Raw genomic sequence first — 26,637 nt, forward strand, 5'->3', positions numbered from 1 at the left:
AATTTTACAGCTTTATCAAATCTCAGCACTTGATCCCAAAGCTCCAGGTTCTGTCCAGTCAGTCCAGACACTGATGAGGGAGTTCCAGAATGGAAGCCAAGCCCTCCTGGCCCTATGAGCTCCTAAAGCCTATGCTGGACCTTCTTATTTCCAAAAAGAGGGAAAAGTATGAAAAAGATCATCAATCTCTTTAGGGAAAATACCCTGTAGTTTAATTTAAATGGCAAATGCAAAGTTAAAAAAAAATAATAAAAAAAGCCCGACATCTGAAAGATCCAACAGTAGAATAAATAAATATACATACAGCAGTTTTCAAAATAGTAATATCTTAAAAACATACAGCAACTCTCAGAAAATGTCTTGGAAAATGACAGACAATACTAATAGTGACATTGTTTAAATATTTAGTATTTTAATTTAAGAACATGCACTTTCTCCTCTGTATATATTTCAGGAAAACATGGAGTCATGCTGTAAGCATGGGGTCATCTTTACTATTAGATTTGTCTTTTTATTGTTCCTTTGGAGAAAAACATGTATGATTTTTGCTGTTCATTCTACTTTTTTAAATTACTGGAGAGAGCCGAGTTCTGTGTCCAAAGAGGGAGCAGATCACCACGTGGAATCCTGAGGAGAATCCTCCGATGCCTTCCTGGGAGAATGGAAAGCTAAGCCAGCTTACAAACAAACAGAATGCCTGCACTGAGGCTTTGTCTTCTCTTGATCTTCCCTCCTTCTTCAAGTTCCTGTGAGTTCAGTGGGATGTTTGCTCCCAAGGGTTTTCCTTGACATTCAGGTGATGTGAACTGCTAAGGAGCAGGACAGTCCTCCCGCCCCTGCAGTTCTGCTGTTTTCTCTGACAGATGCACGACAGGCACAGCCCTGTGCTGCCAACAGCACAGAAAGGACTTGTTATTTCACTAAACTCCTGAGATCTAAACCACAAGTCAGTTCTCTAAATGTTAACAAGGAAGGTCTTGAAGTTTGCATCTTTTAGATGATGGCTCCTCCATTTTCAGTGCTTCTGAGTTACTGGAATCAGCTTTGCCCTTCTCCAAGATGACAGTGATGCCAGACAGGAGGTACCCCCCACCTCCGCTCATGGTCAGCTTGGGATGGCTTCGATCCGGCAAAACCTTTAAAACAAACAAACAAACAACAACAAAACACACCCAAAACACACCCCACAACCAGCACCTGTAAAAATCCATTGTGTGTGTGCACATCGTGCTGTGTAATCTCAGTTTACAGGATAGGATGGATGTACATTTTTTCCCAGCCACAACACCAAGCAGCCATTTGGGAAGTGTATTTCTCTTCAAAGTATCTGCAGAGGAGAATCCAATTGTAGAAATCCATAATAACACAGGCTGCTGCCTCACTGGTTACTTCTTCATGGCATTGCCAGCAAAACTACAAAGCCAAGGTCTGAGACCCATGAAAGTGCCACAATGTGCTCAGAAGTGAGGTACTCTGCAGGAAACCACAGCTGCTGCACAAACCAGCCTGAAGGGTTTCTGTGATTTCCAGTTCTGTCCCTATCACGTTTCTGCAGCCACCCTTGGGGTCAGACACAGCAGTGAGCCTCCCTTTCAGCCACATCACACCTTTCTGTAAGGACTGTCCCTTCAGCTGTGTCCCGACTGTCCCTGCAGCTCCCAGAGCTTTTACTTGTGTCCAGGACACCGCAGTGCTGTTCTCACTGCAGCTGGACACAGGAGCCCTGGCCAGGCCCACCTTGTGTGGACATCTAGGAATTATTAACCCTGCCTACAAATATTTCAGTAAATGTTTAATAAAATGCAAGAAAGTCTTTCCACTGGAAATCGCTACAGTGAAGCATTAAATCTCTTCAGAATACCCACGACTCTTGGATAGAGCAAATGCCTGAGCTTACACATTGTTTCAGTCACTCCAACCTCCCCCCTATTTTCAGGGAATGTTTTGCTCCCCAGAATTATCGTGGTTTTGGCAGCCCTGTACTGCCATCCTTACCTGGTAGTTCCGTAGCCAGGTTTCAGACAGTTTCAGGTTGATGACTCCACCTCTTTCTCTCAGCTTGGTGTAACACTCTAATAATGGCTTAGAAAAACCAAAGAGGAGGTTACACAGCAGAATGGCACCAGGCTTGAACTGTAACAGCTGAAGTAACATCCTGATTTACCTCTTTATATTGGCAGTAGACAACAAAAGGCCTCGAAGGAGCAACAAATTCCAATAAAGAAAGTAACAGGGGTGTGGGATGAAACTTGCTGGCTACAATTAAGCTGCAAAATAAAGTTTCACGCACATTAGTTTTCTGCTTCTGAACCCTACTCACCCAGTGGCATTTCCTCCTACTTAGCACAACAATCAATTACAGCTGAGAAGTGTCTCATCAGCACATTTTCATTGCTCTGACAATTCCCCAAATGTAAAAACAAATCATGACTTCCTACTGGTGTAATTGAGAGGCTGAAGCATTGTTCCCCAAAGTGCAGAATATTAAATGCATTGCAGGAGCGCTCACTTCAGCTGTGCGGGGCTCCACAATAATTGTTACAATCTAAGAATTTCATGTTGCTTGCTCTGCCTCAAGACCATTTTCCAAATACAAGTTAAGTTTTGTGACTGCCACATGTTGCTTAGAATGTAACCTCAGTCGTGACTCTTTAGACTGAGTTGTCTTTATTTAATACTTTTATATAAAAAGAATATTTAAAGAGAGAACAAACCCTTAACAGACGTGACTAAAATCTTTTAAAAAGAAAACATGTCCTTGACAACCTAAAGGCTTCATATTTTATTCTCCATCCTAACATCACACTATAACTGGGATCGACAGATGGTTGAGATTCTTTACTGCTATCTCCAGTTTTAGTCCAAAGAAATCACTGCTGAACTACACTGCAAGAAGTGGTTGATAATTAGTTAATTAGTTATTAAGTTGTGCTTGTGCAGAAAGAACAGGCTAATTAAACTCCTTCTTCACAGTGTACAGAGACTACAGAGATGCCACATCAATTAACATTTGTTCTCCAGGGGAATGTGCCGCACTTGAGCAGAGTTAAACTTGCCTGGCAAAAGGGACGTAAAAATTGATGCTCAATTTTGTAAATACAACAGAGATTAGGAGGTGAGATAGTTCTTTTTCAATTGTTCCCACTTTGGTTGTTTGCCAGCCATGACCTTGCAGACCATTTACTTCAAATGCAAACCTCAAAAGAATATTGCTCCATAATGAACCAGGCAGGCTCATCCCGTGCCTTGGAAGGCCTGGAATGCTGCACTGGCACTGCCAGGGGCTCTGCCAGACTCCAGGAAGGGAAGTGAGGCCTGAGAGACTGGGGAAAATCAAACGCTGCTCTTTCATATGGCAGCACAGATTGCTGCCAGCAGGGAGCCTGGCCAGGCACAAAAGTGATGCAGCGGGTAAGGGGGGAACAGGAAGAGGTAGAGGAAGGGCAGGGAAGGGCAGAGGGAGGGAGATGGTCGGATTCTGAACACATGGTGTGTCTGTGAACAAATTTCTACTTCCATAGTGCCGGGAAAATGGAATAGTCTGTCTCTAAAGTCTTCATTAGAAGAATACCAAAGACCCAATGAGTATCTTCCTTCTTCCTCTCAGTGACCCAACATCAGACCTTGACTCACATAAAAGGAATTGAACAAACAGATTCAGTACAAACAATGTTTTACCACACAACAGTACAAAAGGTAGAAATTTAACTGAAATGGTATCTTCTACATTCAGTAATAAAATACTGTTAAATTCAGCACCTAAAGATTTCTCCTAAAGTTGGTACCCACCTTCACCTAATGAACAGCTTTTCTTTACTTTGCCACTAAGTCCCAGTCTTTCTCCCCACCTCCAATGTTAATCATCTTTTTCCCTATCCTTTCCCTGTTTCTCTCCTACAAAAAATCTCCAAACTCTTACTTTCCCTGGCTGTTTCTACTCAGGTGCAGAGTTGCTAATTTGAAGCATTTCCTTATTCCATGCCAAATTCCTGATCTCAAGGAGCAGTGGCTATGAAAGGCAGATGACTCAAGAAAGGGGATCAGGGCTGAGCCCTCTGGGACAGTGCTCTCAGGCACCATAAATTCTGTTTTCCCCCATCCTGCTGGAGCCTTCCTAAATCCAGGAATCACACATCCCCTCAGGAATGTCATTTGTTACAGCTTTCATGCATTACAGAGAGCAAAAGGAGGACAAAAGTGATTGAAAACAAGTAGGAGACAAATACTAAACTCAACTGAATGTACTATTTTACACAGAAGGAAGTGACAAGTGAAGCCAAATATTAATTTTGCCTTTTCCAGATCATTATTACAGGCATTAATTACAGTGATGGTGCAGCAAACAGCAGTGAAACCAGGCCCAAACACTGCCACTGTTCAGGCAGCTCAATGGTCACAGCCACAGGCACTGCCAGACAGATGTGCTGAGCTTTTTTACAAACCTCCTTGACCATTTTAGCGCTTCAGAGAACACAGAATGACCTGGTTCTGCATGGTTATAAATTCTACCACTTAAATACACTACATGAGGTATATGAATGAGCATGAGTTAAAATATTTCATAGTAATAAAACCCAAAAATTATACACAAACATTTAAAAATAACCAATAAATGTGCAGTAATTTTTTTTGCCAAACAGAACAGCTTCATTTCCAGTGAACCAATAACCCTTGAAGGAAAAAAGATAATATGAATGTTATTAAATTAACTAAATGTCACCTGGTTAACTTGAATCACTTCAGCGTTTCCTGAGAACACAATGAAAATGTCACACCCACCAAATGCTTTTACACTATTTTGGAGCTCAATTTCTAGAAATATATTTATTGTATTTGTTTTAAATGTCTGATATTAAATCTTTGTGCTAAATTGTTTCTAGGGAATAACTGATCCTGGCTAAAGCAGGTAAAATAAAGTTATGTGGTTTTTATCCACATAACTTTTCCTTTTGTGTAAAAAGGAAATTAGTTTCTAAAAACAAACTAACCAAAAAGAAACCCCAGAACAACAAATTTAGTTCCACTTTAATGAATTTAAAGCCTCAGGTTCTACTTTGCCAATTAGAATCCCATAATTTTTTTGGCAGTCATTTTGAATTAGATTTTACCTGGATTCTGGTTTTCTCTGGATAGATTTTTTTTTTTTTACTATTTTCTTCTATTGAGTTGACTTTTAGGTCATTTCAAGCCATTTAAATTAAAGAAAAAATCTCAACCAGTCCCTCTTGTGCCCCCAGTTCTCTGCTCCATCCCATTGCCCCCATGGTCTGGGGTGTTTCAGTGGGAGCACTAAATTGAGAACACCATTCCCAGACTGTGACAGCTCTAAGCAGACTCACCCATCAGCATTCTTCTCACTCAGCAAAGCAGCAGCTTCTTTCAGCTTTTTCCTTCTCTCCCACTGTTTTATTTGCTTTTCCCGAACCTTTGAACAGCAAAACAAACAGTTGGCATTTTAACTGGTAATTAATTATTGAATCATTATTGCCTGGACTGCATTTTCATTTTTTGAATCTTAATGTAAGACAAAAGACAACTGCCAGGGCTCCACTTTAACACCTGACTAAGCTGCATTTCAGCAGGGCTGATTCAGACAGCAGAATTTTATGTCCACAGACGTTGGGAAACTTGAACAGCCACAATAAATATTCTTACATTTTCTTTATTTTCTTTTTCTTTGTTCTCTTTAAATTCTACATCTTCAGCATTAATGTCCATTGTGTCTTGCTCTTCTGCTGGACTGATCTCCATAGGTGCTTCAGGAGCAGGTTCCTCCTCTGTTTCCTGCAGGGAAGTCTGTTTCTCCTCACTCAATCCATTGCTTTCCTCTTCCACCAGCGTGTTCTCCTCAGGGTCTGCAGGCAGAGTCTCTGTAGTGAATGTCCCAGACAGGAGACTCTCCACTTTGCTGAGAGGAAATTCATGAAGATTGTCAAAAAAAGGTTTGGGAAATCCAAAACAACTGGTGGCAGCTCTAACAGGCCCCCCTCCTGGGTACATCTGAATGATGGATCCATAGCCTGTGGGAGGGAAAGAATCAAAACACGTTGGAAAGCCAGAATTCTTACAATTTTAAAATTCTTTCTCAAATGCTTAAATTAAGGGTCCATTTAAGGAAAGGGAAGTAAATTGCCTGCTTTTAATCAAACCATCAAATTTAAGAAACTGTGGAAATATGCCTCAAGGTAGAAAACCTTTCTTGAAAGGACAACAGCTACTGAAATGCAAAGGGACAAGGTAACTCATGGAATATTTGTGTAATAAACACGTATTTAGGGTTAGCTCAGAACATATAAGCAGTGACAAATTGCTAGAAAAAGTTAATTTAATAAATAGGTAAATGACAAAATTTCTACAGTTTCTGTTACTTATTTATGGAGATACTTGGATAAAACCCAAAAGTTAATTTCAAAAGTTTTATTAGTGTCAATTAGGCAAAGAATTTCTTCAATACCCAGGCTCCAAAGGAAGAGCTGTGAAATGTTAAACACACAAAAACCAACTTTCTGATAGTTAACTGAAATTGTATCTTATTTACTCAAGAAGTAGCCCTATGGCCAAAAGTTGCTGAAACAAAACTAATCTGTAGGAGCACTGTGTGCTTCCAAGACAACATGGACAGCACATCTGTGTGCACATCACATCACTTCCTGGCTTCTGGAATGTAACTGTCACCTCTGCCTGGTGTCTTAGAATAATGAAACTGATTAACTGAGCTTGAAATACAAATCAGGAGTAAAACTTCTCCTAAAATGTCCTCAAGGAATTGTCACATACATTCAAAATAATGTTTTGCACACCACACACTAAAGCTGGTGCAGTGAACAAGAGGAACAGCAACATTTCCAGTGCTGTCAGAAATGCAGTGGCACTACTGTGTCTGCCATTCACCTTCCTGGAGTCTGGGAAGAATCTCCATACAAGCTCTTTATAGCTTTTTCTGAACTCAATGTCATTATACTAAGAGAGGAACTAAAACAGATCTGCACACAAGGCTATCAATTTAATAAAAAATAACTATAGAAACAATTATATCGGATTTAATTCTCAATTTTTAACTTTTTTTTTAAGTACTGAAAAATAAACCAAACTGATGCAGAAACTTTCCCCAGTGGAAAAACAAGTTTCTCCTTGAATCCTGGAGGTGGTAAGACCAGATTTCAATAGCTGAGGAAGCATTTTGGAGTGCTGCCTTTCAGCAGTGTCACACAGGTGTGCATTTCCATGCCCCTTGGTGTGTGCATGACCGAGTGTAGCTCACCCCCCATTCTCTCCATCACAGCCCCCAGCACCAGGCCTGCACACGTTTCCATGACAATCATCTTGTTGCCAGCGTGGATGTTTCCCAAAGTCAGCATCTGAGCCAGGGTGTCGTATCTCAGGTGGCTGGAAGACAAGAGTGATTTAACAAACATCAGTTTGCTTAGAGATACTGCCTACTAGCCCAGAAGCCTGCCAAAAAAGACTGGATTTCAGGTAGATGCAGAAAAAGCATCACTGCCCTTCAGAGTCACCACACAGAAACTTTTAATTAAACATCTGATAATGAAGAACTAGAACGGGAGCTAAACAAGAAAGCAGCCAGGAAAAGCAAAAGCAGGATATGCAGTAGGGTGCACATATCAAAGTGGACATCTTGTGCTGTGCCAGTCAGAGAAAGTATTTTTTTAACCTTTTGTTTGTTTTTTCTCTGGCATGTCAGCTTTGTAAAGAACAAATGGTATGGATGCATTTCCTGATCCAATAATGAATCCATAGTGGTTTTCATCTATTTTGCAGGAGCCAGCACCATCTACAACCCAGGACCACAATCCAATGCGCTCACTGAACAGACTCCATGATAGCTACACTAATTACAACTAATCTTTGATGGTAAAAAGCAGCCAAGTGACAGAGATGGTGTAAAGAGAAAGGTTTGAGAAGCCTTAAATAACAAGATTTTAAATCTCAGCATCTTAGAGCTACTATTCCTGCATTTTAAAAAAAGTATCAGTCCACCTTTAATATCTGTTATAATGAATCTCTTAGGTTAGGTGAGTGAAAATCAAACCAGGCCAGATCTCTGTAGTCACGACCCCTCTGACTCCCACCCCAATCTTACCCACACGTTTTTAAACCCTGGAGACTCCTGACTGAAGGATTTTGAATCCCTGACACGTTAAAGAAAACAATTCTTGTCCGTGCTAAGTGGCTGGTTATCTTGTTACTGAGCCAGAAAACAGATGTTTGGCCACCAGCCAAAGCAGATAAGAGGTACCTTTGAAAATCAAAGAACTTCTGTCTGTGTGAGTAATTAGCAAGGTGGTGCTGATAGGGAAATGGAAAATTCTGGTGCTGCATGCTAAAGAGTTCTCCTGTTTGCTGCAATATTGATTAATTTTCTGGATCACACTATCATTCATTAAATCGCAATCTTTGCGTTGACAGGAAAGAAAAGAGGAGAGGTGAGTATTATACACTTTGGTATAGCGTGGTGTTGAAAAAGTATTAAAGTATCTTTCTCTTATTGTTTGGAAAAAGAAACAAAATGAAAACTCACTTAATTTTTCCAGGTTCCCTTGCATAATACATGGTTGAAAGGATGCGAGTGGATGGTTTCACAATTGTAATAACCGCCTCATATCTGTAAAAAAAACATGGTAATGGTCTTATTTTAATCTCAACAGTTTAGGGAATTACCAAGTATTTTTCACATTTTAAAATTCACTTACTTTTTTTTCTTCTTCTTTATGTATTTATCTTGAGCAAATTCAGTTTTGTCTCTGAATGTTGTACTGTTCTCTATTAACTGTTGAACTATTTCCTTGGAAGAAAGAATTCATTTTTGTTACAGCTAGCATTTATTTCTCATTCATTTCATAGACAGTATTTTTTAAAACTAGCATTGAAAATATTTCCTTCTAGTAGAGGCATGCATACCATGAATTTCTCCTGACACCAATGGCAAAGTCAATCTCTGTTAACAGGACCAGTGAGGCATTACACTGACTATGTGTAGGAATTTAACCATACTTTTGCATAAAAATCATAGAAATGAAAATGTTTATCCTGAACTACTCAGTAATACTTCATTTAACCAACTCACTCTTTGGGTCTCTCTGATTCCAGCATCTCTGAGGGTATCTTGTTTCCCTGTTTCATGCAGTTCCTCCCCTCTGCTCTGGTTAATCAACAGACATCTCCCTCACTCCAATAATTTTTTCAGTCTCACAAATTTTGCCATACTACTGTACCAACTCCTTGCACAATGTCCAACTCCTTAGCATTTATTACTTCCTGCAATATTCCTCCTGATTGTTTCCTTCTCTAGCTCCCAGGTCTTCCCAGAATTCCAGGTTTGGTTTCTTTGGTGTCCTTGTTCTAATGTCCCCCCTTTGCCAACCCAGCTCTTTCTCATGCTTTCAGATTCCAGCTGGAGGGATCATTAGGACCTCCAGCAAAACCAATCCAACAGGACTCTCCTTGCTCAGGGCTTGTCTCCTTGTTCCAACACAAGAACAAAAAAGCTGCTGTTTTGGGTTCTGTGATCCAAGTAGCTTAACTGCTAAAATTATGGGTTCTATTAAACATGGACGTGACAAGTGAAAAAAGAAGTATTTTCAATTTGGACACTGCAGCTCCACATGTGCTTTAAAAACCTGCTCAAAAAAATAGAGTGGTGCAAGTACTCCTCACTTCCTTTTGCTGCTTTTCAGGCCCTTATTCCTTCAAACACTTAACATGTGTTATTAATGATTTGAAACAGAATCTCTTTCTTTTTTGCTTTATTCTAGGGAAAAAAATAAATTCAGTGCCTGGGTTGTTTATGTTGTTCTGTAGGGGTTTTTTTATGTTCCAATAAAACTTACAGTGGGAAAACAGGGAAGTATCCTGCATCACCAAGACATGCCATTCATAAACAGGAATTCAGATTTTAACAGACAGTTAGGGAGGGATAACATCTATTGCTGCTAATGTATCTTAAAATGCATATCCAGTTACAGTCCAAACAGCAGAGTTAATAAAAGCACAGGAGATGCACTGCACAGGCATGCTGAGAATACACAGGAAAGTCAGAGCGCTCTTCTGCCATGGACAGTGAAAACAAAAACTATCAAAGCTGTCAGCCTAATTAGCACATTCTTCTCCAAGAGAAAACACAACCAGCAGCACAACCATGGAAACAGAAAAAACATTCCAAACTGCTTGGACCCAGCAGGCAAAAGCAGAAAAACTGCTCCAAAGAGCAAGATGCAAACAGGAGATGATCTTGCTGTAAGCATAAGCAATTTCCTGTGTTTATTAGAAAGGGTAAACCAAAGACAAGAGAGGATTTTGCCTGACAGCATCTGCAGAACAGAACTGGCTGCAATGCTTTAGTAACAATTTAAGATGGCTTAAAGATCCCTTACTTTATGAAAGGTGCAGGCTTAAATACCAACCCCCTTTCTAACAGAACAGAACTGATCTCTTGGGAGTACTCTTAGTTTTCCAGGTACAAATAAGGCAGCAGCATCACCCCTGTCTGGCAGGCACTGCCCACAGGCATGCTGGTGGCACATTCGTTATACAGTGTTTTATGTTAAGACTTTGTTGTTTGGCCATAATCTTTTCCTACACCTTTGAGAGTTTAATTATTGCACAATTTTAATACCTCTGTAGTACAGAGATAGTATTTTGAACCTTATACACAAGGAAAACCAAATGGTGATTATGTGAGCTGTACTTTTTTATCTGTTACGACTTCTGATGCCATTTATTCTTTCCTCTGACAGAGTTGCCAACCTTACATAAAGTTTTCTCTGAAAACAGGCTTAGCATTTTTGTAAAGCCAAAAAACATGACTCGACCAGAAGAACAAAGAAAAAGCACTGAAATCTATGCACAGATAAAAAGAATATCCTTTTTCAGAAACTAAAATATAACCATCAAAGTAGCACAGAAATGACACCAAAACCTGATTTTTACCTGTCCTTTAATACCCTTGTCCTTCAAAGCCTTTATGTCATCATGAGTCAGTTTTTGAGACTTCCCATCGTCAACTATGTTACGATTATCTGTCCCTGCTTCCTTTGTTTCTAAAGGAAAAGGATATAGATTTGTAAAATCTAGCTCCAAATAAGTGGGAGAAACACACAATTTGTGTCACGGAAAGCAGATCTCTCGTGGTTAAACACACATTTTTCATGGCCTTGCAAAGTACAGCATAAGCACAGAAATGTATTACGTGAGGTAAAACGAAATGTAAATAAAATCACCCAGACTAATGTTCAAATTTTCTCCCACGTTAAAAAGATTATTTGTTACATGACTAATGCAACCAATGATGGAGACAAAACCATGCACTTTTATGACAGAAAGAAGTATAAGTAGCATGAAGTTAACAAATTATTAATAGAAAGCTTTCCCAATTTCTTTGGTATCATCAAAGAAACAAATGAATTTGAAATATTTTTTCCAGCTGTCAGTCCTCTGGGATACCTGTGGTAGTCTCTTCCACCTCTTGCTTTGGCTGGAGGTTCCCACCACTGGTTACTTCAAAGGTAGTTCCATAAATATGTCCAATGGCATTATCCAGGTAGAACCACTGCTTCTCAAAAATTATTTTTCTGAAATGACAGAAAAGTGAGTAATACTTAAAGCATTATTTTTGCTGTGTCTGAAACCTGCTATATTTGAGTCTAAACTACAGCTTTATATATGACATTTTCATCTATATCCCCCCAAAAAAGCAGGACAAGCAAAAACAGTGAAATTAACCACAAAACCCCCATTAAACTGAAACTGGTGAGGAAAAGGACAAAGAACTTAAACAGACCATATAGGAGGAACTTCTTTTTTCAGTTCAAAAGAATTTTCAAATGACAGATAAAACAAGGCTATGGCACTTGCCAGCATCATTTTTTGACAGAGAAAGTCAGAAATGTATTAAATCCAAGCTGGGTCGTACAGAGTAGTAGCAAAAAGATGAGCATGGTCCTGTATTTTGTAAAGCTCCTCTGAAATAACATTTGCCAAAAGACTATGAAGAAAGCAGACAGCAAAGTGTGTCTTGTAATCTGGAAATGTTTAATTAAAAAAAAAAAAAATTTACCACCCCTTTAATTTTGATTGCACCCAGGCAGGTGTGCATTTTTTCTTTCTTCACAAAAACCAGGATCCACAAAGCCTTTAACTTTCAGGCTGACCAACAAAGGCTGCCTTGCTATCCCTGGAAATACTAATCCTGGCAAATGGAACAGGTATCAGGATCTATGCCACACTCACGTTCAAATCCAAATTTACCAATATGAGCCCTAATTATGCAAATTATACTCATCATTAATTCTGAACTACACCCTTTTCAAACCAGTCTCATTCAAGCATAGTACCTTTAAATCTCCATACTATTAAATCAGATATCTGGCTATGTTACCTGACACTGACATCTACACACTGGTCTACAAAACTCTCTGCTGCCAGGGGACGAGCCCAGGCTGTGTCCAAGGATTTTAGCATTCCCTGCTGGGCTGCGGCCGCTTTCTTGCTATGCCAGTTGGCCTGGAGAAAGAAACGGGAGACCTTTCATGGCACCCCCTCCAAAGCGGAGTGCCAGCATCCTCCTACACACTGACGCCGCTGAGCACGCTCGGGGCAATTAACAATCCCTATTAGCATCTCACAGAAACTGCGTGCCACGGCCACCACTCGCTGTTCGGGCTCCTCTTCAATCGGCACCGGTTTGACACCGACAACGTAAAACCCCCTTAAATCTCTTTCAAAGTCTTATCAGAAATGCGGCCAGGAGACCTTCCGGGTTTAAGGGTTTTTTTGCCATAGGAACCGAGGCAACATTAAAACCTTTCCCGCCGCCTGTCACACGAGCCTCACGAGGCCGCTACTGCTGCCCGGCGCGGCGGGACAGGGACCGGCAGCGGGACCCCCTTCCCTCCGCTGGGGCCCGCCACAGCCGCACCGAGGGTGGCGGGGGCGGAGGGCACGAAGCTCGGCCGAGGCGCCGAACGGCACCGGGAGCCGCCGGCGCGGCGCTCACCTGCGGCGCAGCACCGACACGGCCTTGAAGACCTCGTCCCGCTTGAGCACGGCGCAGTCGCCCTCACGGATGCGCGCGCTCGGGCCGCCCTCCATGGCCGCCGCCGCCGCTCGCGCCGGGCTCCTGCGCAGGCGCCGAGCCCGTATGGGCGGGGCCCGGCCGGCCGCGCCTGCGCAGTGCGGCAGCGCGGGAGGCGCGCGCGGGGCGGGAGCTGCAGCTGAGGGCAGCGAGCCCGGGGCTCCTCGGCGGGGCTGCTCCTGTGCCTTACCCCCGGCCCTGTGGTAGGGCAGCAAGGCCCTGCCTTCCGCGGGGTCTCCTCTGGAAAACAGCTCTAGTTTAAATTAAATATCTTCTGGTAAAATTTGTTGTCGCGCCCCCAGACTGACGCCGGCAGCGAGAGATGAGCAGGGAGCTCAGAGGCAGGGGATGCGCCCGGGGCAGAGGCTTCCAGGGGTGGCGAGGAGGATGGAGAGGAGGCTGGCGAGGAGGAGGAGGAGGATGGCGAGGCAGAGGACAGAAGGGAGAGCCCAAAAGGATGCCCGAACCCGGTGAGCCGGCCCCTGTGCTTCTACCCGCTTTCTGAAGCCATAATACTTTTCTTTTGAAGCACTGTGCTAGGCAATTACAGCTGCTTGTCTCCCGTGGTCAAAAGAACCACTGAGAATAAAACTTGCAAAACTTCACTCTCTGTATTCTTTCCATCTACGTTAATTTTTTTTTTCTTCCCCCAGCAAAATCTCGACTAGTCCAATCAACGATGGACCAATTTATTCCCTATAAGGGCTGGAAACTTTATTTCTCTGAAGGTATTCTTAGACCAAAATTACATGTAGCAAGTATTTAAATTATTTTTTTTTCTTAAATTAGTTACGTGTAGTGTTAGTAGAGTTATAAGTTAAATAAAGAACAACTGAAATTTCATATATAAAAACAAATACAAAAAAGACTTCACTCTTGTGATATACTGTAACCTTTGTGAACATTACTGAGATACTGTGGAGATATATAGTCTTCCTTAGTTTTGCAATGCAGAAAAACAATGGAAGAGAAGTTACCTGTTTATGTATTTTGTGAAGTGGAAAGAATTATTCTGTTACTAACATGGTGTGTTTCTAATTAGTTTACAATGACAAGTCTCCTTTTGTCCAGAAGACTCAAGCCTTTGAAAAGTTCTTCATGCAGCACATTGAGCTTTATGACAAGGTAAAAACAAAGCCAAACATATCCCACCCCAGCAATCTGGTGTTGATACAAGAACACTACTGCTTTTTAGTGGGTTTTTTTTCTGTCAGAAGTAACCTCCATCAGAGACCTGAAATGTTTAGGATATAATTTGGGTGTTTCACTTCTAATTTGAAGTGTATTTTATAATTTCCCAGGATGAAATAGAAAGAAAAGGAAGCATTCTCGTGGATTATAAGGAGCTAGTCCAGGACAGAGAGCTGACCAAATCAATACCAAATATATCTGCTGAACTAAGGGATATGCCTCAGAAAATACTGCAGTGTATGGGTCTGGCGATTCATCAGGTAAATACAAGGTTCTGATGCATGGAAGCAGAGCCCTCACAGCAAAAAAGAATCAGTGACAGAGGCAATTATGTTATAAACCCCGCATCTTCTGTCTGAGGGGAAGTTATTCTTTGTTTAAAACTCGGATCTTCCAGTCTCTTCCCTTCCTGTATGATCCACAAAATCCCATTTCAAAGTTGCTTTGGTCTTGGTGCATTTTGCTTATTCATCATTGGAGCTATAGTTGACTATAAAAGTAGTTCTAACACCTCTGTCTCTCCCTACTTGGCGTTCTGACTTCTGTGGGCATCTGTGTCCCCCTTCCTGTTCCACGCAGGTGCTCACCAAGGACCTGGAGAGACACGCAGCAGAGCTGCAGGTGCAGGAGGGATTGCCCCTGGTTGGGGATCCTATCATCAACGTGCCTCTCATCCATGCCAGGTAATGGCTGCTGGGCAGTTCTTTCCCAAGGAAGAACTGTTTGCTTCCTGGCTAATCCTTGCCAGTGTCCATGCATGGTGCTGAAGGCTTACATGTTTATGGGGAAACTGGGCTCTGCAAAGCTTTTCCAGAAGAACACCCTACATTTTGCTTTTTTCTTCATGGTGACTTCATGTCCTTGTGAAGAAAAAAATTAAATGAAACCTCCTTATAAGCTGAACAAACAGCTTGAACTAGAAAAACTTGTAAGTTGAGAAGTGGCTTATAAGCAAGACAACTATTCTATAAAGCATGTATTGATTAAAAGCAGAAATATTTAAATTTCCTTTGACTGGAGAAGTTTTTCATGAAACAAGTCCTTAGAACTTTTTTCTTGATCAGAAGTAATGGCATCTCACACTTCAAGGGTCTCAGGGAACTGAGTGTGTAAGCTCTATTAGAGTTCAAATTTTTAAAAAATTATTTTGTTTATTAATTCCCTGCTGGTGGTGGCAGAGCCATAACCAAACTTTGGTCTTTCTGTGTCACAAGTCTAAATTCCAGTCTTTATCTGAAACTATGGAAAGAGATGGTTATGGATGATCTTAAAGTAATGTATTGCTAGGCCAGAGGTGTCACTGGATAAACAAACTGTACTATTTGAAGCTGTTGAGCTCGATTCATGTGAAGAATATTGAATGTTCTACTGCTTTCTACAGCAAGAATCAAAGACTGTGCCATGGGTCCACTGAAAAAAGACTTTTAAGTATTTTTTTCTGGATTACCATTTTTAATTGGGAGTAGGATTTTTTGTCTATGTTTGGATGGCTTTAGGGGTTATTTTTGCCCTCATTTTCTGTGTGCTAATGCAGGGTGTACAACTATGAGCCTCTAACCCAGTTGAAAAACTTGAGGGCCAACTGCTACGGCAAATACATCGCCCTGCGTGGCACCGTGGTGAGGGTCAGCAACATCAAACCCCTGTGCACCAACCTGGCCTTCGTCTGTGCCGCCTGTGGGGATGTGCAGGGCGTTCCTCTGCCTGATGGGAAGTACACCCTTCCCACCAAGGTAAGCCAAACCCATGGAACTTCACGCTTTTTGCTGTGTTTTGACAAAAAACAGCACCGCAGGTGTTCAAAAAAAAAAAGTCATTCAAGCTAGGTTTAACAATTGACACATCAAAAAATAATTAAACATACCATGCAACTTTTCTTACTTCAGAATCTTATTACTTGTAAAAAATGCATGCTGCTGGAACAGGATATGTGACCAAAAATACGTAGAAATTCCCTGAAATCTGAAAAAAAATTATCTCTTTTAATTTCCATTTCATCAGTTATGTTTAAAAAAACCCTTCCACCTTGCTGTGGTGGTTTTCTATGCTTACATTATTTGGTTTTCTCTGTTTAGAACTTTCTATTTTAATTTTACTTTTTTTTATCTGGACTTAAGAAGTCATTAGACATAGGACAGTGCCTGGTTATTCTCAAACCAGCTCACTGAGGGGATCACACAATTCAGCTGTATTTGCTCTAACATCTATGAGTCGGAGTTCAGGTGTCTGTACTTCACAGATCCTCATTAATCCTCATTAACTATGTACATCCTAATTTGTAGCCCTAATGTAACTGGCTTTTTTCCTGGAATGATGCTAAATTATATTGCTTGGCTTTTTTTCTTTTTTTTTAATCAAATAAGGCAATTTCACCTTAGGATTTTAAAAAAGGCTGGGAATGAATCGGAGTTCCTGTTGTTTCAGTGCCTTGTTCCCGAGTGCCGGGGCCGGACCTTCACAGCTGACAGGAGCTCTCCTCTAACCACCACAGTGGACTGGCAGTCTGTCAAGTAAGCACGAAAATGTGATGTGACAGGATGGCTCAACCCGTGTTACACTCTGTGATTTCAATAATCTCATTCTTTTGCAGCAAGCATTCTCCAACATTTGTATCACAAGGCAGTTGTTTTATCCAAGCACTGGTATACTTTGTAACCTATCCTGTAATAGTTTCCTGGAAATTCCTTCTGCCCCTACCAAGCACTTGGAGAGATGCTCAGTTTGTGCTCTTTGCTGCTTTTCTCAAACATTTCTAATTCCATCTGTGACTTCATGATTTCCTTTAACGAGCTGTAAGTCAGCTAGAAAAGCCCTATTAGGTTATATTGGTCAGCTGTGCTACTTGGCCTGAATGAGGTGGAAGTAAACTGGAGGGTTAAATTAAAAATCTCAGCTTGAAGTGATCTTCATGTAGAAACTTGTGCTGCTGTTAGCAGCTCCAGAGGGCGCTGTTTGTCACAGCTGCTTCGGTGAAGCTTGGCTTGGCTTCCCGGAAACCTCCGAGCTCCAGGTGCAGAGCCAGAGCTGGAACTCTCACAACCAGAGTCGACTACTGTTCTTGTTATGATCTGAGAAATTCCTGGGGCTTTTCCAGGGTTGGAATACTTGTTAAGAATTCATGAGGGCTATAATGTCTGAGCTCTTAAAATTTTTTATACGGGTCCTTTTTACTTCATGTACTGTGCTTCTACAAGAATGTGCTCATCAGTGATAGAAAATCCGAGTTTCGACTCAGAGTTCATAGTTACTACATTTCTGGGGTTTATGTGTGGTTCATACCCATTTAGTGAAGCGTGACCTGAAAAAGATGCCCAGAGCTGCAGGTGCTGTGTGCTGGAGTCGGACTGGCAGGCGCTGCGTGGTGTCCGAGCTCCCCCTCGTGTGTTGCAGGGTGCAGGAGCTCATGTCAGATGACCAGCGGGAAGCGGGACGGATCCCGCGCACCATCGAGTGTGAGCTGGTGCAGGATCTCGTGGACAGCTGTGTCCCAGGAGACATGGTCACAATCACAGGCATAGTGAAGGTGTCAAGCACCGAGGAAGGTGAAGTGCATCTGAGAATCCTTTTTCCTAGGGTGGGGCTTTCTGGTAGTGCTTACACAAGAACAACAACAGCCACTCCCCTTAATTGGAACCCTCTGTGTTGTAAGTGCATAAAGTGTAAATTTCTTCAGAAGTTAACGAACTTTGACAATGAAGAGTTATTTTATGGCATTATTTGCTTAACGTTTTCCCTTTAATATCTCCCTCAGACATTAGGAGAACTGTCACACAGTTGTGAAGGAGAGTTATCTTAGTTTAGTCTCCCTAGAGAAATTTTTCAACCCTTTTTTTCCTTTTTTCCCCGAAGTGAAGAAACATGTTGTGCACTGCTCTGAAAGAATGCATTGCAGATAACTGCAAGACTTTTACTCTGAGACTTCATTCTCTGCTCAGTAATCAATCTCTGTATAAAATGATTAATTATTAATTGATAATTACTGACTAATTACTAAGCTACATGTTTAATGCTTCTGCACCATGCACCTTTGTTTCCTCAAAATATTGAGTGGAAACATTTTATATTCAACTTTTATTTGACTACAATAATATACTAATTTAAAATCCCTGGAAAAATTATTTTTTTTCTGGGACAAAATTCTCTAGACATATGCCCTCCAATTCAGCAAAATATTTTATTGTGCATGTAAGTTGCGGGAACTTCCAAGAACAAGTGTAACTAGAAACTTATTTTGCATCAATTTTACAGAGTGCAGATGTTCAGTATTTAAATATGAACATGGCTGTACATAGTATTTCTGAATTACTCTATGCCATTTGCAGATAACATGAGTACTTATTGATAGAAAAAATGATCTATCATCCTTTCTCAATTTTTCTAACAGGAGCTTCTAGAAGTAAGAATGACAAGTGTATGTTCTTGTTGTACATTGAGGCAAATTCTGTCAGCAACAGTAAAGGACAAAAACTGAAGAATTTTGATGATGAGACTTTTCAGAGATCGTTCATGGAGTTTTCCCTTAAAGATCTCTATGCTATCCAAGAAATTCAAGCTGAGGAAAATCTGTTCAGGCTCATTGTGAAGTAAGTTGTGTCAGACCTAGACCATGCCTAGGATTGGGCATGAATCAGTGTGAACGACCTTCAGACAAATGTGACAGCTCATTCTAAAGTTGTGAAATGTCTGAGCCTTGTGCAATAGAAACCACGGAGATCTAACAAACTGCAGTGGGCAACGGACTTGGGAGGGAGTGAAAGTGTTGCAGTGGGAATGTTGGGACTTTGGGAGGGGTTTAGGGATACAAGAAATTACCTGTGTTCTAGTTCAACCTTAGACAGAAAGTTCTTAGTAAAAAAGCAGTTAGTTAATTTTGTTCCTCACCATGTAATTCAACTTACAAATACCATTTTGTCCTCCTTGTTTCTATAGTAAAGAGGTGCAAGAACTGAGCAGAGGGTGTGAAAGACCCTCAATTCAGACTAAAAAGGACTCTTCCACCTGGGATGTTCCTCAGGCCCTCCCAGTGGAGTTAAAGAACACGAAACCAGCACTTTAAAAGGAGGGTTACAGGTTACTTGACTAAGACAAGAATAGGTGCAGATACCACTGGGAGGGTGGTTCTCTTTTGTCTTTGTGGGGACTCAAGTGAGAAGCTTTTCCTATTTCAGTCATTTCTGGTTATCCCAAAATTTCAAGAAATATGATGCTGTTGATTTCTGTTAGGAAATTCAGCAACGGCTGCCCAAAAAGTTTTATATATTTTTTAAGGTGTTCTGTGATGAGAGAAAGGACAAGTGATTATTTATGGTAACACATGATTTATCTTCCACTTACATTACCTTGTGCTTTGCTTTTCAGCTCTCTTTGTCCTGCAATCTATGGCCACGAGGTAAGTAATTTAAAAACCCTGCTTGCAATTTCAGTTTGAAATGTTTATGCCACATTCAACTCCTAAAGGATTCACAAAGTTTATCTGGGACAGGGGGAAGGGGCAGGGACTGTTTGTACAGGTGACTGTGGTTCACAGTCTGTTTTGGTGTCAGTGAAGTGGCAGCCTTATACCCTTAAGTTCAGTGATCAGGAAGGAAAGGTTACTGCAGCCAGTTCTAGGGAGTTGTCAGTGTTGGTCACCACAATCGAATGCTTACCAGTGTTGGCCTGTACCACAACAGATTGTGAAGGCAGGTTTGGCCCTGGCCTTGTTTGGAGGATGTCAGAAGTTTGTGGATGACAAGAACAGAATCCCAGTGCGAGGAGATCCACATGTTCTGGTTGTTGGAGATCCAGGATTAGGAAAAAGTCAAATGTTGCAAGTATGGTTTCCTTTATTACTATTTTCTGTTTTCCTCTATTTCCTTGTTATCTTGACTTAATAACCATGGTAGGATAACTGTGCTAAGACCAAAGGGTTGACTGAGCCTGGCTGGAGCTATCTTTTCATGTGGGATACCTCAAATATAGGATAGTGTCCAAAGGTCTCTCCTGCTGTCCTCTCCTTCCAGGGAGCTTGTTAAAACACCAAAGCAGGTGTCCTTGGTCAGGCCTATGGGCTTTCAAGGACAGGCTTACGGACTTGCTGTCCTGTCCTTATACAGTTCTTTTCATCAACCCTTTTCCCCAGTGAGGAGGTTCATTCCTTCCTGTCTTCATTTAGCTGGTGCATTGTGAAATACAGTAGTTAATCTTTGAACAAATGCAACTTCAAATACCATGTAACTCTCTTCCTGTGAGGCTTTCTTCCATTCAGTACCCTATTTCTGTGCTGCGAACACAGATCTTGGCTTTTTGGGAAAGGGGCCTGCTTCTGTGTTTGGGTTTTGATCTCAGTAGGCATTTCTGCATGGCTATGACAATTAGTAGTAGATTTTTTTTTTCTTAAAGTGAGTGATTTTTAAATTCCATATCTTTTTCCATGGTTACTGTGAAGTGAGAGGGACAGAATTCAGCTAGACCTTCTTTAAAAAGTCTTTCTAACATGGACCTGTTGCTTTAGGATATGATTTGCAATAACTTAGCCAAAGTGATGGATTTGCATGCAAGCATCTTAACGAACAAAATTTTTAAATTATTCTTTTGTTGAATGGGGACTTTCCAGCACAGAGTAACTGATTTGTTTTTTCACATTGTTATTCAAAAAAATATGCTATCCAAGAAAAGTTACTCCTACTGCTTTGCAGCAGTATGTGTCTCGGAGTTGCAAGGAGTTAGAGCTTTACTGTGGGGCCATGTTCAGTATAAAGAAACAAATCTGGATTTACTTTGAGTTGTTCCTCTAGAATGAAGCTTATGAAATTCTTCATTTTGGGGAGGGAAAAAGTATTTGTTTCTCTTCTAGGCTGTGTGTAACATTGCTCCTCGAGGTGTGTATGTTTGTGGTAATACTTCCACCAGCTCTGGCCTGACTGTTACGCTGTCCAGAGATGGCACTTCTGGAGATTTTGCCTTGGAAGCTGGCGCCTTAGTACTTGGAGATCAAGGTAATCCATGTAATGCCACAGGTTCTGCATAACCATGTGTGAGGGGCAGGAGTGTGTGTGCTGCTGAGTCTCAGCTAAGCCAAAGTGCTCTCTTAACTGTGGACTAAAAATGTCCATTTGAAGTAGTTGAAGTACGGGGTTTCCACACCATGGGAAGTTCTGAGCTTCTCCACTGGCTTCTCTGGGGACAATTCCTGCTTTTCTAGAGTGTAGAGAAACTTCAGTTCTCCAGTTCATACACCAGACTTACTGTGTCAATGAACTAGGATGTTTTTTTGTTTGGGAATCTGACTTGATGTCAGCTGCTGGACTCTTACTGGTTTTGAAGGACTCACGTTTGAGATGCATTGTCTATTTTCAAAAATCTTGTTTTGTCATCTTAATGAATAATCAAAATGCTGCATCATCAGGTCAGGCTGAGTTTATAGTGGTCTGGTTGCATTACCATGGAATGGAAACAAAGCTGGCTGAAATCAAGATTTTCCAATGTCTCCTGCAATCCCAAGGGTTCTAAGTTTGACTTCTGATGTAGCACTGGATTGTAGCACACACTTGTCCTTCTGTTAGTATGTTGTCTGATAAGTCTTTATCCTGTTTTAATTGCTTCCAGGAATTTGTGGAATAGATGAATTTGATAAGATGGGAAACCAGCACCAGGCTTTGTTGGAAGCCATGGAACAGCAGAGCATCAGCCTGGCCAAGGCTGGCATTGTTTGCAGTCTGCCAGCTCGGACATCCATTGTTGCTGCAGCAAACCCTGTTGGAGGACATTACAACAAAGCAAAAACAGTGTCTGAGAACTTAAAGTGAGCACTTTCTGAAATGCTGCTTTTATAATTCACATTCAGGAGTAGATGCTTCTGGCAGTTTTGTAGCTCGTGTACAATTGCTTTCTAGAATTTTGGAGTGTGAACACAAATTTTAATAATTTTTAGTGGCTTTTGAGAGAGAAATTGCTGTTGTACTTTATTGTGAATGAGCAGGACAGGATCTTTTACCTGTGTTTGAAGTGGACCACAGTTGCTATAATTTTTCCACTTTTCCAAGCACTCCAAGTTCCTTGTCTCTCCTCCAGAATGGGGAGCGCTCTGCTGTCAAGATTCGATCTGGTTTTCATCCTGCTGGACACGCCGAACGAGGACCACGACCACCTGCTGTCCGAGCACGTGATGGCCATGCGGGCCGGCCGGCGTGCGGCCTGCAGCAGCGCCTTGGTGAGCCGGGCCGGCTCCCAGGAGCGCTCTGTCCTCCAGGCCACCTCAGACCGACCCCTGCTCGAGAGGCTGAAGGTGGGGATTGTTCTGGAGCTGCTGCGTGTGTGAGGTGCTCTAAAGCAAATTTGCTGTGTTGGGTTTCAGTAAGGAGCTGCAGAAGTGGGCTGGTTGTAATAATTTGGTATAACACGATCTGTGATGGAGTGTGTTGAATCCGAATAAAGCAGTGTGGAAGCAAATCCTTGAGCATCTGCACCCCCACGGGTTTGGAAAGTAGGGGAGAAAGAAGCATGTTTCTCATTAGACTTCAGTGATGGCTTTGAGAACTGGTATTGACTGATATTGTCAAATGCCAGGTCTTGGGAGAAATACTCCTTCTGCAGATAAACCCATGCACTTTTGGAAACAGGATGTCAGCAGTGATTGTTTAGTCTTCTCTGGAGCTGTAAAATTGGGAATTTGTATTTCCTCTTTTTGAGGAAGGATTTAACTACATAACTAATTCTATTTGGCATTTCCTATCACTGCAAATGAGAAGCACTTGCTGCTTTTTCTGAAATGGCCAAATGTGTGTGTTTACATGTCTGAGCATAGTGTGGGGACTTGAAGTACAGTCTTCATATATGAAGCACTAAAGCCCTTATAGTGATGACTTCACCAGATAAAGCATAAAGATGAGGATTGGATTCTAAAATTTTTATTGCACAGAATTTTGACAGAGAGAAATCTAACTTTGTAATGATGCTAGATCTCAACAGGAGAGAACTTTGATGCCATTCCCCATCAGCTGCTGAGGAAGTATGTCGGATATGCTCGGCAGTACGTGCACCCAAACTTATCTCCAGAGGCTGCACAAGTCCTCCAGGAATTCTACCTTGAGCTCCGGAAACAGAACCAAGGAGCGGACAGCACCCCCATCACCACGAGGCAGCTGGAGTCTCTGATTCGACTGACAGAGGTAAATGTAAGCTGGAATGCTGAAGGGATTGAAAGCAAAGAGATTATTCCTGAGGTACTACCCAAATCCTATCATTATTTACAGCTCATTCACCACTATCCTTTTTTTGTTTTGTTTAAAAAAAAAAAAAAGGGAGAATGCAAGACGTTTAGCAGTGCTTAAGAGCTACTGTTCCTTAAAACTTCTTATAAATCAAAACACCCTTGAGGAGCTGGAAAAATAATCTATCACATTCCCTGAAAGGAGAAAAAGTAGGTGCAGGCAGGAATACCTGCTGCCCACCTTGAACTTAGGATGCTTCTGTTTTCCCTAACAGAAATCACTGTTTGTGATCTGCTGCTTCACAAGGCTGCACTGCTAAAAAGTAAATAAACTCCAAGCTACAGCCTAAAAGTGCAAGTATGCAGAAGCTGGCATTGACACACTAACAAAAAATAGAAAAATCTTCCTCTAATCCTGTAGGCTTAGGTTCTATCTCTGCTTCTAAAATCTGTGCTTATAGCTCTTGTTGAGTGATTGTAGCCCTTTTTCACATCAGTTATATCTTAAATCTTCATGGGGTATTTTTTTCTGTTTTAAGGCACGATCAAGATTGGAATTAAGAGAGAAATCTACCAAGGAAGATGCTGAGGATGTAATAGAGATCATGAAATACAGGTAATAGAAAACACTGGCTTAAAAAATAATAAAGCATCACAGTGCTATTCCTCTGAAACCTTTTTTCTTTTACATATTCAAATACAGTAAATAAAGAAATCACTTTATCAAACTTAGGCCCTTGATTCTAATATTTGGATTTGTGTGCTGCTCTTTAAAAGCTGCCAGCAGCCCTAAGTCAAATGCAACTGCTTAGGCTTGTGAGTTGTGTGATCACAGTGGTTCTGTGTGTCTGGGCACAGTAACACAGACATGAGGCTCTGCTGAAGGGTTTTTCTCCCCTGTGGTTACTCTCCAGTGCAGGTGAACAATTTTAAGTTTAAAAGTGATTTGGATGAATGCTTAGTTTAAGTTCCCTAGAGAGTGACTTGAAGGGGGTGGTTTTCTATGTGGCTTCTGAAAGCTCTCTCCAGCAGTTATGTTTTGGGAATAAAATCCACAGATGTTTGCTCTTTCTCTCTTTTCATAACCTGTTTGTAGCATGCTGGGGACCTACTCGGATGAGTTTGGAAAACTGGATTTTGAGCGTTCCCAGCACGGGTCTGGGATGAGCAATCGGTCGCAGGCCAAGAGATTTGTGTCTGCCCTGAACAGCGTTGCAGAGAGGACCTACAACAACCTCTTTGACCTGCAGCAGCTGCGGCACATCGCCAGGGAGCTGCAGATACGGGTGAGCTCAGCCACACCAGACTGCCAAACCACCCACAATTATTCATTGCCAAAGGGAGAGGAGCAAAGGCACCTCTGTTGTGCCTCTTTGCAATGGCAGGAATAACCAGTGCATGCTGGTAGGCTGAGCAGAGTTCCTGAAGTGTTGGTTTCAGTGCTTCACTCCCTCTGCCTCCCGAGAGGACACGGCTGTTTTTGTTCCCAAGTTTAGGCTTGTGGTGTCTGTGCTCTGTTTCAGCAGTGCAATGATGTTTCTGCAGGACCTCCTCTGGAGTAAATATGCCTTTCAGGTTTTCATTCCTGCTTCACACATCCTAAAGCTGTATGTTGTTGAAAGGAACATCCTGTAGGACACGTGGCCACAAATGTGTTCTGCCCTGTAATTGATTTGCATTCTCTACCTGTGGGGGCTTCTGCCAAACAGAGTTATTGATAGCTAACTCTACTTTTTGCTCCATCAACTATTTATTAAAGTTAATTCAGTTAACTCTGATTCTCCCTTCATATATAGAATATTTTTGCCCATTCGAAGTTTTATACCAGAAAGTCAGGGAGAGTTGTAGAAATCATGCTTTTCTGTGGTAGATACTAGTGTTTCACAAGTGGAATTTATACATATGTACCTGCATCCTTTCTCCATTTCATAAAGGAGAGAATGCTGCTTCTGTGTAACACTGCAGTAAAAACTGTGTGTTAAGTAAAGCACAAAACAGGGGGGACTGATGGTGTGAGACCTCCTGGTAGGTGAACAGTTTGCTAAGGAAACTGACCTATTCTTAGCCCACTTTATTTCACTAAGTTCTTTCAAATGGTTTATGTTGCTTCACATCAGGCAAGATGTCATTCTCCAATTTGATTTTTTCATCTTTCTTTTCCCAGGTACCTGATTTTGAGAGCTTTATTGGATCCCTAAATGATCAGGGTTATCTTTTGAAAAAAGGTTCAAGAGTTTATCAGCTTCAGACCATGTGAGAAGAGTCACTGTGATGAACTTCCTTGGGATGATCGTTCCGTTGGACTGAGGGATCTGCAGCAGGGAGGCACATCCTGAACCCCACCTGGCACAGCGCTGGCGTTTGCTGGGCTGGAGATGCCCCTCCTGCAGAAAATTCAACTGGAGAGCTGCAACAGGACAAACTGACACCTGGCATTGCTGCCTGGCTCATCCCACAGCTCTGCTGTTTCAAATGGCACTGTGCAGGGCAGTAATGCACCTCAGCATCCTCCAGGAGGGAAGGTGTGTTTTTACACCATTACAGTGCCATAAGGGACTTGACTTCTGAAAGAGATGCTGGACACACAAATTTCAGTACAGAAATCTTTCAGGAGAGGATGATATGAGCTGTACTTTGAGCACTGCAATTCATTTATAGTCCAGAAATGTTTCCAAAAGGTTGTGACAGCACTGTTTTATGGCTGTTACCAGATGCCACTTTACTGAAACTGACTTGATTTTCTGCTTTGAAGCCAAGGTTTTTTTTTCTGATTTAAGAAAATATCCTTATTACAATATTTAATTTGTAAAGCATATTGCAATATTTGATTTGTTAAGCAGGGATTGGATTTTGACTTTCATTAAACTTTATATATGAAAAATATTACTTGTTCAAGGCTGTTTAATGGCCCTTACAAGATCTGTAACACCAACAGGTTCTGTTTGTTTCTGCGTAACTATTCCTGACACAGAACAATGTGTGTTCAGCACGAGTGAAGTGCTGAATGTTTCCTGGCTTTGATGAAATCAGAATCATGATCTGGTGCAATGAAATAGCAGCTGAGAAGCTTTCAGTGTAAAAATTAAAAAAAACCCACAAATACCAACACCTCCTCCCTAAAGAAAAATGTATTTTAAAAAATCAAGACTTCAATGCTGATTCTTGT

General features: G+C 41.5%; 2 protein-coding genes across 3 annotated transcripts; one reads left to right on the plus strand and one right to left on the minus strand.

Annotated features, from left to right (window-relative positions):
* Positions 1 to 392: 392 nt before the first annotated feature.
* TRMT6 (tRNA methyltransferase 6 non-catalytic subunit) lies at positions 393 to 13,143 on the minus strand. Of its 2 annotated transcripts, XM_058836384.1 has the most exons (11): positions 13,013 to 13,143; positions 11,461 to 11,588; positions 10,948 to 11,057; positions 8,712 to 8,803; positions 8,540 to 8,623; positions 7,262 to 7,386; positions 5,656 to 6,020; positions 5,340 to 5,425; positions 2,165 to 2,267; positions 1,996 to 2,082; positions 393 to 1,136 (listed from the first exon to the last, which is right to left on the minus strand). In XM_058836384.1, the coding sequence occupies exons 1-11, from the start codon at positions 13,105 to 13,107 to the stop codon at positions 963 to 965; spliced, it is 1,449 nt and encodes a 482-aa protein (XP_058692367.1). In that variant the 5' UTR covers positions 13,108 to 13,143; the 3' UTR covers positions 393 to 962. The 2 variants fall into 2 exon arrangements, with proteins under 2 accessions (XP_058692367.1, XP_058692368.1); XM_058836385.1 differs by lacking the exons at positions 10,948 to 11,057; positions 13,013 to 13,143 and having other exon boundaries at positions 11,461 to 11,591.
* Positions 13,144 to 13,222: 79 nt separating this feature from the next.
* Positions 13,223 to 26,327, plus strand: MCM8 (minichromosome maintenance 8 homologous recombination repair factor). The gene is made up of 18 exons (XM_058836861.1): positions 13,223 to 13,560; positions 13,744 to 13,818; positions 14,133 to 14,215; positions 14,392 to 14,541; positions 14,861 to 14,964; positions 15,816 to 16,014; positions 16,706 to 16,791; positions 17,672 to 17,823; positions 18,666 to 18,864; positions 19,640 to 19,670; positions 19,954 to 20,094; positions 21,117 to 21,258; positions 21,869 to 22,064; positions 22,334 to 22,547; positions 23,221 to 23,430; positions 24,011 to 24,087; positions 24,568 to 24,757; positions 25,636 to 26,327. Exons 1-18 carry the CDS (start codon positions 13,413 to 13,415, stop codon positions 25,726 to 25,728), a joined length of 2,490 nt encoding a protein of 829 aa, XP_058692844.1. The 5' UTR covers positions 13,223 to 13,412; the 3' UTR covers positions 25,729 to 26,327.
* Positions 26,328 to 26,637: the final 310 nt, after the last annotated feature.

Source organism: Poecile atricapillus, chromosome 3, assembly GCF_030490865.1.
Source record: "Poecile atricapillus isolate bPoeAtr1 chromosome 3, bPoeAtr1.hap1, whole genome shotgun sequence".
Taxonomy (NCBI): domain Eukaryota; kingdom Metazoa; phylum Chordata; class Aves; order Passeriformes; family Paridae; genus Poecile; species Poecile atricapillus.